Here is a 13,038-nt window from a genome sequence, read left to right on the forward strand (position 1 = left end):
CACAGGTATGGCCACATCCATTAGAGCAACATTTTGAATCTCACACTATGACTACTAGTATATGATATGCCCTATACCAACCTGTTGGGATTGGAGCAGCACAGGTATGGCCACACCCCGTTAGAGCAACATTTTGAATCTCACACTATGACTACTAGTATATGATATGCCCTATACCAACCTGCTGGGATTGGAGCAGCACATGTATGGCCACATCCATTAGAGCAACATTTTGAATCTCACACTATGACTACTAGTATATGATATGCCCTATACCAACCTGCAGGGATTGGAGCAGCACATGTATGGCCACACCCGTTAGAGCAACATTTTGAATCTCACACTATGACTACTAGTATATGATATGCCCTAAACCAACCTGCTGGGATTGGAGCAGCACAGGTATGGCCACACCCGTTAGAGCAACATTTTGAATCTCACACTATGACTACTAGTATATGATATGCCCTAAACCAACCTGCTGGGATTGGAGCAGCACAGGTATGGCCACACCCATTAGAGCAACATTTTGAATCTCACACTATGACTACTAGTATATGATATGCCCTATACCAACCTGCTGGGATTGGAGCAGCACAGGTATGGCCACACCCATTAGAGCAACATTTTGAATCTCACACTATGACTACTAGTATATGATATGCCCTATACCAACCTGCTGAGATTGGAGCTGCACATGTATGGCCACACCCGTTAGAGCAACATTTTGAATCTCACACTATGACTACTAGTATATGATATGCCCTAAACCAACCTGCTGGGATTGGAGCAGCACAGGTATGACCACACCCATTAGAGCAACATTTTGAATCTCACACTATGACTACTAGTATATGATATGCCCTAAACCAACCTGCAGGGATTGGAGCAGCACAGGTATGGCCACACCCATTAGAGCAACATTTTGAATCTCACACTATGACTACTAGTATATGATATGCCCTAAACCAACCTGCTGGGATTGGAGCAGCACAGGTATGGCCACACCCATTAGAGCAACATTTTGAATCTCACACTATGACTACTAGTATATGATATGCCCTAAACCAACCTGCTGGGATTGGAGCAGCACAGGTATGGCCACATCCATTAGAGCAACATTTTGAATCTCACACTATGACTACTAGTATATGATATGCCCTAAACCAACCTGCAGGGATTGGAGCAGCACAGGTATGGCCACACCCATTAGAGCAACATTTTGAATCTCCAGAACAATCCATATCACTTGAACATAACTCTACACAAATGCCTGGGCCTGTAGTATCTGGACACATTCCTGGTTTAGGAGCTATAAAAAATAAAGATGTTTAGTTGAGAATTTTCATAAGGGATGGCTTCCTGCTGGTCACCCTCTGCTGTACCCTGGTATAACCTGCAGTTTATCAACATTCCATTGAACAGTAGAAACCAGGACCAACCACTGGTTCTGCCAAGACACCAGCAGTTGAGTCTTTTTTCCACTTTTTTTCTCCAAACTTCTCCCAACTCTGATCTTGCAATGATTATCTTCGTCTTGACTATCCCATCACTAGAGTATCAGCTGGTGATAGAACTTTTACAGTTTTTGCATCAAGAGTGGTATAAGCTACCTGTCTATATTAGACAATCTTCATCTACAAAATATGTTCAAAAAACTCTGAAAACTTATTTGTTTCCATAATTTGTATTGAATGCTTATATTTTTAAGATGCACTTTCAAGTGTAGTGGTAATATTAAGGTTTTTATTTTGTAAGCGCTCTGAGCCTTTTGAAAATGGTGCAAATGCTCTTTGTATTGTATTGTATTGTATTATACTAAAATGCAGTAAACCTTTGACGAGCGCGTATTGTAAGGATACATCGCGTATTTTCTGCGTTGCACACACTTGTCTCTGATTGGCTGCTGAGGCGATCTGTTGTTGCCGAGTGGAAATTTATGAACGAACTGTGCGCCGTACGCGTTGTTAGCGCCGAATTTGCAACATCACGGTAGTCGCGCTCGTCAAAGGTTTGCTGCATTTGACTATATATTATCTTTTTTTCTTCTTTTTTTTCCTTCTCAATATCTCTCTTCTTTCCTTCATACTGTCTTCCTGCCTGTCTTCATATAGGCCTTTAATCCTTCCTTTATTTTTCTTTGTTTTTGTTTCACAGAGCTTCAGATAGGCCTATTTTGTAATAGGTGGGGACTGGGGAGTGGGGATCAAGGTCATTCAAACAAGGCGAAAAAAGCATGTAATGAAATCGGACCACCCCTTTAGTTGGCATACAGACAGGTATTGAGATTCACATATTTTATTATAATGCTAATTTTCTTAATTACTTGATATCTTCTTACCTTGTGCATCCACAACATTAATCTTCCAACCAAGATATCTATGGGTGTAACACTGCAATGAAAATAATTAAATTTATCACAGGATTCTAATCAAAAGAATATCATTGAGTACATTGATGGGCTATTCTAGTTGAAATCCATGCCCCCTATGGAAGACATGACCTTAATCCTCCACACAGGTAAGGGTACCTTTTGAAATCTACACCCCCCTATGTGGGCAATTAAGGTTATGTCTTCTACAGGGGGTGTATGGATTTCAACTGGAATATAGCATTGACATAAGCGGCCTCTTTTCTTAAACAATTAGCCATTGTGACTGAACGCAATAACGTGTGATGCTATAAAGTGGTCCACAGGGGTAGAACAAATAGGGCAATACATATCTTTTTACAGTTATACATTTCGTAAAATATTTTCGACTTATATTAGGTATGTGACAAAAAAATTCAAAAGCTAATAATTCCTGTGTAACTGATATCATTGGAAAGGGTTTAAAAAATGCTTTAAAATGATACCAAAATTATTGCCCATAGTCAAATAATTATTTCTTAAATAATATAAAGAGAGTTAGAGGATTTTTAGGTTTACCAAACATGCACAACTTTGGTCCATCATTATCCATTAAAAAGCAATGGACAAATGTCATGAATGTGTGACCTTTTGTAAGACTGTCAATTCATACGAGGGTCATTCAAAAAGTTCTACCTGTTGGGTCATAACTTTTGTTTTGTTAAAGGTAGCTACTTGAAAATGTGCATACATATAGTTCGTAATGTCACCTACAGGTGGTGAAAAATTCATGTCAAGACCATTTTCAGATTTTGATAGGTGACCTGAAAACTACAGTAACATATGGTACACCGGAAACGGGGACGCATCTTTGGATATTGCACTTGAAAACATGCGTGCAGTCAATGTACAAACTTCCCTCTTTATACAAAAAAATCATATTAGTAACAATATAAATTGTGAATGAATAATCACCTTACAGTCCAAAACATCATCTGTGACTAAAAAAGTAAAATTATTATAGACAGAAATTACCCAGAATTCCAATTTTTGGAGGGATCTTTTGTAACATTTCAGGTAATGATAATCAGCATAGGGTCCATCCCTACAGCGTGACTTTCTAGCTGCGCTTTTAGATAAAATACAAAAGTTAAATCTACTATAACACATTTTTTCAGTCAAAAAAGTAAATTTAATTCCCTTTGTGATCTATTGCAGTATTTTATTCCAAAGAAAGCGACATAATGCCTCCATTTTACACCATGTTTTATTAAAGTCAATATCTTCATAAACTGTGTTTGTGGTCATTTATACTAAATTTATTACACTGGCTATTTTGTTCTTTTAGTTTTGTGCATATTAATGTACAACATGTTCAGTTTGTGGCAACCTTTTAACCAGTACATATAATTTTGTGATTATTCTTGTGCTTTATACAGTTTTTACTGTATAACATGACCAAATGGAATAATTATGGGATCTTCAACACACTGTACTTGAGACGCCTTTGTAAATATTGTACATATTTTGACCGCTTCCGTGAACCATATCTTACTGTGGTTTTCAGGTCACCTACAAAAATCTGAAAATGATCTTGACATGATTTTTTTCACCACCTGTAGGTGACATTTCGAACTATATGTATGCAAATTTTTAAGTAGCTATATTTAATAAAACAAAAGTTATGATCCAACAGGTAGAACTTTTTGAATGACCCTCGCACATTCACTCAGCACGCTCAGCTTTTCATGCATAGTTGATTGCACATTTTGGAATTTTCCGTCCACATCACCAATTTTATCATGTTCAAAAACAACATTTCTGTCCATAGATTTTGCTCATATTACACCTGGAAATAGATAAATATATGTACTAACATGACATATGTGTTTCAGAAAATGACCTATATTCCTTCATCAAAATAAATGATTGTTAAAAAAGCCAAAACGTTTGACTGCAAAATTTTTCAACTTCTGAAAATAGTACAAAAAAATTAAAAAATGACCTAAAAGAGGAAACTATTATTTAAGTCACCAGTATTTTCTTTCATCCAAATAACCTAAATTGCAATCACTACAGTGATATGAAAACAGCATTCAGCTGGCAGCCAAGATCAATGCACAAACAGTCAATGGGACCACATCTATGCTCTGCTGGGTAGCTGATTGTCACATACCTACTTATATTAAAAAGTATTAGGGGGAACTTATAAGTTGTGGACCCTATAGTTTTGTGCTCAGTATTCATCAGTATACGTTAATCACAACAATGTGTCTAACCTGGTAGTAGACTGTATCTGGTGTATTGTCATCAGGTCTCCATGTTAAAATTCCTCCATTTTGTGCATTACTAGATCCAGAGCATACACGAGTAAGGCCTGCATCACGAAACTCTGCAAACGTGTTGAAATTATCAGGAGAGGCTGCACCTGTACTCTGCCATTCGCACAATGGTCCCTCTGTGGAATGGAATGGGAAATATCAGAATCAACATCAACACCACTATGCTATTGCATGCTACATTTTATGGTACATTATGTTTGCTTACTTGCACATCTACATAATTATGTGTACACATCAAAAATCAAATAATGTCATTTTGGTCCACTATTATAGACACAATATATACAAGTTTTATTTATTCAATGCCAGACACTGTTCTCCCATGATGCACAGGGTAGGGTGTACAGACAGCCAGATGTTACCCTGATCCAAACTGGCTGTGAGGTCTTTGTCATTTACTGCATCTGCCCCACAATTCAAATGTTGTAATGGAGAGAGAGAGAGAGAGAGAGAGAGAGCAGATAATTTTTTTGACATTTGCCTCCACCAAGTCAAAGAACTTAACCCGGTGAAAAATTGGTCTCATATGTCAAGGAGAATTGGAGAATCATTGTTTTTACTGGAGTGTCTGAAGTTTCAGAAAAAAAGTAAAATTTTAAACTCAAAACACCAAGCCAGTTCAGGTTCTAAGCCCTGGATACTATATAAAATAAAATGACAACTGCAATGTTTACTTACCGGTTGGTCCTGCATAAATGACAGCATTCTGAAATGCAAACAATTACAAAACTTCTCAATCATCATTTCAACAGTCAAGGAAAAAGGGGAAAATATATTTCCTCTACTAGTCCTGGATACACTTGTTTTGCCAAGTTGCGGGTACTGATATCGCGTGCATAACCAGTTACAAGCGCTTTGTTTGTTTGATATCACGGAAGAGGCCTTTCCTTGATTCCTAATGGTATGTTGGCAAAGAGATCAGTGCCCATAGTATTCAAGCAGCATTTAGTGAATTTAATTTAAGTGAATCAAGATATAAAAAGGCAAGAAAGTTGATATAAACTCCTCAACAAAAGTTTGGAAAGTTTTTTCAAGCATCTGTATCTCAAATTATTTGTGACATATTCATATCGTGTTGCATATCACTGGATAGCTACAATACTCCCCTTTACAATGACACCCCATTTGAAACAACAACATTTTTCACGGCTGAGTACACGCCTTGTGAATATAGTGGGGTCTCAAAAAGAATTTGCCATATTGACCATTATTCTGTGCAGCAAGCTGCAATCCCATAACTTCACAATCTGGGACCTAATGCAATCCTCCAAGATGACACCGCTCGCCCCACATATAGCCACGGTAGTCAACGACTACCTACAAAATATGGGAGTAGAGTCAAAATGGCCTGCCATCAGGCCAGACCCAGGGGCCAGACCTCAACCCGATTGAACACTTGTGGGACCAGCTTGATCGTGCTGTGCGTGCCAGAGAAGCCCATGCCATATGCAACCACATTGAATGACCTGCGACGAATCCTTGTTGAAGAATGGAATTCCATCCCACAGTGACGTGTAACCAGGTCGGTGAACAGCATGAGGAGAAGGTGCCTGACCATTGTGGCTGCCTGTGTTTTTTCCAGCTGCTATTGTGGTTAGTGCCTAGCTTTGTTTGAGCACAGAATAATGATCAATTTGGCAAATTCTGTTTGAGACCCCACTACATTCACAAGGCGTGTACTCAGCCATGAAAAATGTTGATGTTTCAAATGGGGTGTCATTGTAAAGGGGAGTATTGTAGCTATCCAGTGATATGCAACACGATATGAATATGTCGCAAATAATTGGAGATACAGCTGCTTGAAAAAACTTTCCAAACTTTTGTTGAGGAGTTTATTTCTTCTGCAGATGTGACAATCTGTAGATATAACCACTGAGCTAGTTGAATGTGCTTTAACAGGTATGTTCAGCGACAACACTGCCATTGTCATCTATCAAAAAAATGTCACACTGCAATGTCCTATTCTAATGCTTGTGTTTTACTTCTATTTAAGCTTGCATTTTGCTCTAATTGCCATTTGTTGTATTTATATTTAGCACGGTCCATGCAAGCATAGACAAATCAACTGCTCAGTGCCAGCCAGAAGTGAGTAATTGCAATAGCTGCCTTGTGAAGATTTGGCAATTTACACATAATATATTGTACTCATGGCAGCTACACATGGCAAATTTATCTTTTTTTTCCTTAGTGTAGGGATGGGCATATTGATTATTCCTGATATATCACACCTACCTGTCTTTCTTGTGGTAGTGCTTGGCTGTATCCACCTACAGGGTCATTGGTGATATAAAATGGATGATAACTCGCAGGGAATGACCGGTCATTACCACCAAAGACTTGGAAGGTATAGGTCACTCCTCTGGTCAGCGTCAAGATGGGTATCAATTCATCATTGATGTACCAAGCGATTCCCCAACCTGCTATACCTGTAAAGTAAATAAAGTGATACTCGTTTACTATACCAGGCTAACACAACTATACATGGCTCTTATTTGCAACATTTTGTAATTCTGAGGGAGGAACCTAAAGCCACGATTTCTCTGTGTTACAAAATTTAAATTCTGTGTTACAAATTGGACGACTTCCGTGATTTTCCGTTTTCCACTATAAAGCACTGAAAAGTTCAAACAAACATGTTTTAAAAGTGTATTCTGTCTTACCTTTTACTGTAGAATGGCCAGAATCTTGCATTGTAGGTCTAGAATTGATGCCAGAATGGATTGTTTAATGGTTGGCTACTGCTAAATAATCCCTTTTCTTTGTTTTATTTTGCAAATCAGCACACCAGTAGACATTTTACACAGCTTTTCACTATTTGTGGCATTTTCAAATTTCTGTGAGCAAAGCCTGAATTCCGTGAATTTTTCTGTTTTTCCGTATCGCGGATAAATCGTGGCTTTAGAGGAACCTACCTTTATTTTTTATATCCTTGCTCTGGGTGCAACAAAACCTAGCTAGTTTAACATTACTTTGGCTTTAAAATAGCAGCATTTAAGTAGCTCTTTCAAAAGCTTTGCATTGAAATCCCTTCCACAATGAATTCACCAGCATTATAAACAGGACTCCTTATATAACTGTCCTGTATATGTCAGGTTATATAAAGATCATGAATACGATGCTGGTACTGTGAGAGTGCATTGTTGACATGCTGCCTTCATAAAGGAATGCTTCCTATTATTAAAATTTTTGAGATGGTTTGTATGTTTGAAGGTGAAAAACTATCCATATGCACACTATTTTTTCGCTACTGTGTTGCAATATTTCAATCATCACGACAACACATAAACAAATCGTCTCTGACTCTGAATGACATCTGATACATCAGATGTGAGCTATCTTTAATTTTGACTTTTATTATACCAGTCTATAATATCATCATGACAGACTCCATTAATATAGCTGATATCTCACCTGTGATTCCTTCATATCCACGTGCACCACCAGCCTGACCAATTTCAGCCCTGAACCGAGTAACTTGAGTACCAGCATCAATTTCAACTTGTGGCCATGGCGGTAGATCTGGCGGACCTGTGCTATCTGTCAACATAGGGCAACTGGTAGTGCCAGCACGACCAAAGTCTAGAGCCAAATTTCCTGTGGATAAGAATAACAGATTTACAATTAGATAATAGAGAAGTTTGGCACTTTTTAAATCATTTTCACCCATAAACACAGAAGTAGGGTTCTGTTTGGCTGATTGAATTACATCATTTACTATAAGCTTTGTGCAAGAGATTTCGGTTCACAGGTACTACAATCATGCAAAGCAAGTTAAAGTTGTCATATTTGGCAGAGAAATTATACTTATAGTGCTAATAATTATAATCAATCTAGGCTAGAGGCATTTCAACAGTACCCCAATTCAACATTATTGATCTTTGCACAGAGGGTCATCAAGTTCAAAATTAATTAAACTTGATCAAAATCCATGCCATCGTGATCCTCTGGCAATACATTCATTCCTTCCTTCCTTCCTTCATTCATTCATTTATTCATTCATTCATAAAAGGTTTATTAAAAATTGTCATAGTAGTATAAAGAAAACTGTAATGCAACAATTTTACAATGATACACATGTATATAAAAAGACATCAAAATCATTCAGATTAATTAGAGGAATACATAAGTATTGTTTTTAACCAGGTCCGAGCAATTTTGAACTTGACCCCAGTGTAAAAAGTTCAACAATCTTTCCCACCAAATAATAAGGAATGCTGTTGAAAGGCCTCCATAGCCTATAATGATTGGCACTAAAGCCAAACTAATCATTTACAACCTAAATCTGAAAAATAGGTCCAAGTTTGTCTTGTTTGTTTCCATATTTAAATTTTCATTCAGGGGTGGCACATCGTACATTTTTGGTGGGTATGCTCCCCTGGAATGTGTGTGTGGAGGGTATGTGTTTGGGTATCTTTTATTTTGTAGTACTGGCTTGGCTTTCTGGTTGGAAATTGAGGAATGAGCAATTAAGGGGTCTTTTAGAGCTGAAATTATCAAAATCAAGGGTTTTTCAGAGCTCTAATTTGGCCAAATTTAGGGGTCTTACAGAGCTGCGCGTTCAAAAAACATGGGTCTTTCCGGGGGGACATACCCACATAGCCATTTGTGTTGAGTGCCCCAAACCCCGCTGCACCTGCCCCCTGGGATTACAACAAGCTCAACACTTTACGGCAAAACATAATCCATGATGTTATTGAAGTGTTCAACTTGCATGCACGAGAATGGCTTTTTTGAAAACTGACTGAAAACGCATGCTAATTTGGCCTCAGAAGGCCCAAATCAGGCTAAAAATTAAAATGTGTAAATTTGGACAACAAAACTGCCTGAATTCTGGCAAAAGCCTTAAAATTCTCATGCCTGAACTTGCCAAGGTCCAGACCAGTGTAAAAGAAAATTACATGTAAGGACAAGTTCATCTGCCCAAATCCTAGTATAAACTTATAGTAATTGCTGGTAACATATGCTGCACAGAAACAAATGTTGGCCACCTTCCTGGCCAATTGGCCTGTGGCCGCAGGCCAGCAATGATTACTCTTTAAACTCTATACATACCTTCTGTTCTCATTGAATGGTAAACAACATATCCACTTGGATTGATTTGACCAATAGCCCATGAAATATACACCTGTCTGTCCAAAGGTATTGGCTTGTCTCCGTATGCATCACCTGCAAAAACAATCAACACAAAACTTTTGCTTCAGCCATAATATCTCATTTTTGTCACATTTTTTTTAATGAACACTAATGCTGGTTTCATACTTTCTGCCGCTTGCCGCCGAGCGATGTGACGCTTCATCATGCCGCTTGTACTTTTCTGCAAGCGGCAGCGGCATGACTATGAAAGCCAATGTTGCCGCTCAGCACCGCCAAAAGTTGTTTCAGAGTGGTGCCGCTCCCGAGGTCAGTGACTTGAATTCAACTCCTGGCGATGCTGCCGGTTGGGCAAAGCGGTGGAGTGATCGATATATCGGCTTGCTGCTGGTCACCGCCTTCGTTTCTGGTGCGACTGCGCAGTAAAGCAAAATCTTTGTCAGAGCGGCAAAGCAGCAGGAAAGTATGAAACCAGCATAAGTAACTGTCAGAAAGATTTTCTGGTCATTTTAAGCCAACATTCGTGAGGTAAAATGAAAGGAAATCCACTTACTATTGGCAGCTTAACTGTGGTGTTCTATGGGGGATTTAACATTGCTCTGTTGTCCTACAAGCACAATGAATTTGGCTGAATCCAATTAGGTGTTGAGTTAGGACATGTGTAAACATTAACGCGGCTGTGTACTCTAGCCATTGTTTCTTTCTCAAAATTGAGTTTTTATGATATGTTTGTACCTTGTTATGTTTTTTATAAATACAAGGAATGAAAATCCAGATTTGTAAACTCCAACTGCAATATTTTAAGGATTTTATTTCACTATTCCACTCGTGTTTGAAATTGAAAAGGAAAGAAAATCTTTGTTGTACCAGCAAGGTACACGCCACAAGAACAACTCATCGCGTTGCGTATCGCGCAATTTGTTAACGCACAAATATCACGCGACGACACGCGACGCTTATCTGCATCTTGCGGCGCATCTTATGGAAACACCACGGAAGCACTGATTTCACAAAAACCTAGTGGTCAAATGGCTCCGTTTTAGCTGATAAAATGTGGGTTTTTTCATGTTTTTTCCCCCGATTTAAATATCAAGTTATGAATGGATTTCGCTCAAACTTCTCAAGGGGCTGTGGATTTACCCGATGTTCACGTAATATAAGTTTCAAAAACTCATTTCTCGGTAAAATGACGATTTAGGTACCACGATAACTCAATAAATACAGCATCTATAGGTAAGCAAATATGATCATCGTAAAAAGCATGATCGACTCAAGAAACGGTTTTCTCATTTTTTTATATTTTGGTCTATTTCCGATTTTGGGCATCATTTTGTGCAAATAGGCGTTTTTGAATTTTAAAAAGTTCATTTTGATGCCTTATATGGTCAATATCTAAAACCGTTTTTGGAATGGAGCCTCAAGATTGAGCTAAAGGCAAAATAAAATATTTTGGAAAGAGTGTTTTTTTGTTATGATGTACCTAACAAATATTGCCAAAAACTCACTTTTTTGTGATTTTCTTCAAAATTGTTGTTTTTACCCCAAATATGTATTTATATTAAGATTTATTGATGTCTTGCCTTCATAATAATGTATACTTTTATATGTTTTGCGCGAATAATTACAAAGTTATTGCACTTTTACTACATGCATGTCTGAGAGTACACAGCCACCTTAATATGCCAAATTTATCAGGTTTGAAAAAAAATTCAACAAATTCATTTTACAATCGTAAATGGCTTTAAGTAACAAATTAAAAACACTAGACAGTGTACACAACCTAGCTATATACGGAAATTACCCGTAAATGACCTTTGACCCCAAATTGGATGATAAGTTATGTGTATCAGTTGAGGTCACTGTGTATGTGTAAGTCCAAACTATGTACTAGCTACTTATTTGTGAGAAAGGTAGCATTTTGAGCATACATATAGCGCGAGCTGAGTTTTTGCAATCAGCAATACCTTATAGAACAGTACTGGCGTTAACCATCATGGGGGATGAGGCTATCACTTTTTCGTTCATAACATGTAAATGCCTCAAATTTCACTGGTATTACAAGAAAAATATGAGCTTTCTTCTGATGCCAACAATCAGTATTTTGATAGGTTGAAGTGAGAGGGGGATGGGGCCATCAATCTGGTCATACACCTGTAAGTGTTAGTTATTCCAATCATTTACATGGTTTCCAAATAAACCCATCCCAAAAAGAAAGTATCCAGTTTAATTTTGGTCCATAAGTCAAAGAAGGGGTGGATCTACCAAAAGTATGTTAGAGATAAATTTATTCCGCACAGTTTGATACCTCATTTGTCCAAATTGATGACAAAAATGACCTTTTGAATGCAATCACCTTAATTTTGAAGGTTGCAGTATTGCTAATTTGGTCCTGTTGCTCAATATTCAATTTGTTTCACTGAGAGCAGCAGGAGGACATACCAGATATTGACTGTAACGAGTGAAGGGTAAAACATTGAGGAAGGAGTAAAAGAGTATCTGTATTCAATAAAACCCATGAAGTGAAGTCAAATAGTCTGATGGACTAATTAGTCTATCTCTGTTGTTATGGTATACCTTTATGAAGAATCTTGAGAAGCAGAAAACCCACATCAATAGGAATTACTGCAACTTTAAAATCCTGGGTAGGTGCATTCAAAAGGTCATTGTGTCATCAATTCAGCATCGATTTGGACAAATGAGGTATCGGAATAACTGTACGGAATAACTTTATCTGTAAGGGCTTGATTTAAGACCTCATGGACCAAAAACTGGATACTATCTTTTTGGGATGGGTTATGAAACCCTCATCACCGGCTTTCTTTTTTTTAGTTATTTTGTCTTGTTTACCTCACCATTGCTACAAATTTTGATTGATTTTACATGTTATCTCACCTGTGTTCAATGGTCTGCGGAATGAGATTGACGAGATACCATTGCGATATGAGTATCCAGTCAGTGTCACGTCATCACGACTGTTCTGTGCTGATGAGATACGATCTGGGCATGCTCCTTGACCTGATGCTACCAAACACTGTAAACAAAAACCCAATAATTGCATGAATTAAAGTCACAAGTCCTCAGCTTGCATTTCATTGATTTTTTACAGGAAACTACAGAATTCTAAAACTTCTGTCACTCTCATACAAGTAAAATCTCGTATTATACATTGGTTCGCCGGCAGTGATGTAGGTTCGCAAGTGATGTTCGCTTGTCGGAGTATTAAATTGCATGCAGGAATGTTAATCGCGCAGAGCG

General features: G+C 37.9%; 1 protein-coding gene across 1 annotated transcript in view; it reads right to left on the reverse strand.

Annotated features, from left to right (window-relative positions):
• LOC140136473 (uncharacterized) overlaps window positions 1-13,038 on the reverse strand; it is a 124,264-nt gene that overhangs the window by 63,820 nt on the left and 47,406 nt on the right. The window contains exons 14-20 of the mRNA XM_072158195.1: window positions 12,676-12,814; window positions 9,745-9,858; window positions 8,104-8,286; window positions 6,925-7,118; window positions 5,371-5,398; window positions 4,630-4,808; window positions 2,342-2,393 (exon numbers count right to left, since the gene is read on the reverse strand). Coding sequence (XP_072014296.1) covers window positions 2,342-2,393; window positions 4,630-4,808; window positions 5,371-5,398; window positions 6,925-7,118; window positions 8,104-8,286; window positions 9,745-9,858; window positions 12,676-12,814 — 889 coding nt within the window. The remainder of the gene's footprint in view (window positions 1-2,341; window positions 2,394-4,629; window positions 4,809-5,370; window positions 5,399-6,924; window positions 7,119-8,103; window positions 8,287-9,744; window positions 9,859-12,675; window positions 12,815-13,038) is intronic.

This window comes from Amphiura filiformis, chromosome 16, assembly GCF_039555335.1.
Source record: "Amphiura filiformis chromosome 16, Afil_fr2py, whole genome shotgun sequence".
Taxonomy (NCBI): Eukaryota; Metazoa; Echinodermata; class Ophiuroidea; order Amphilepidida; family Amphiuridae; genus Amphiura; species Amphiura filiformis.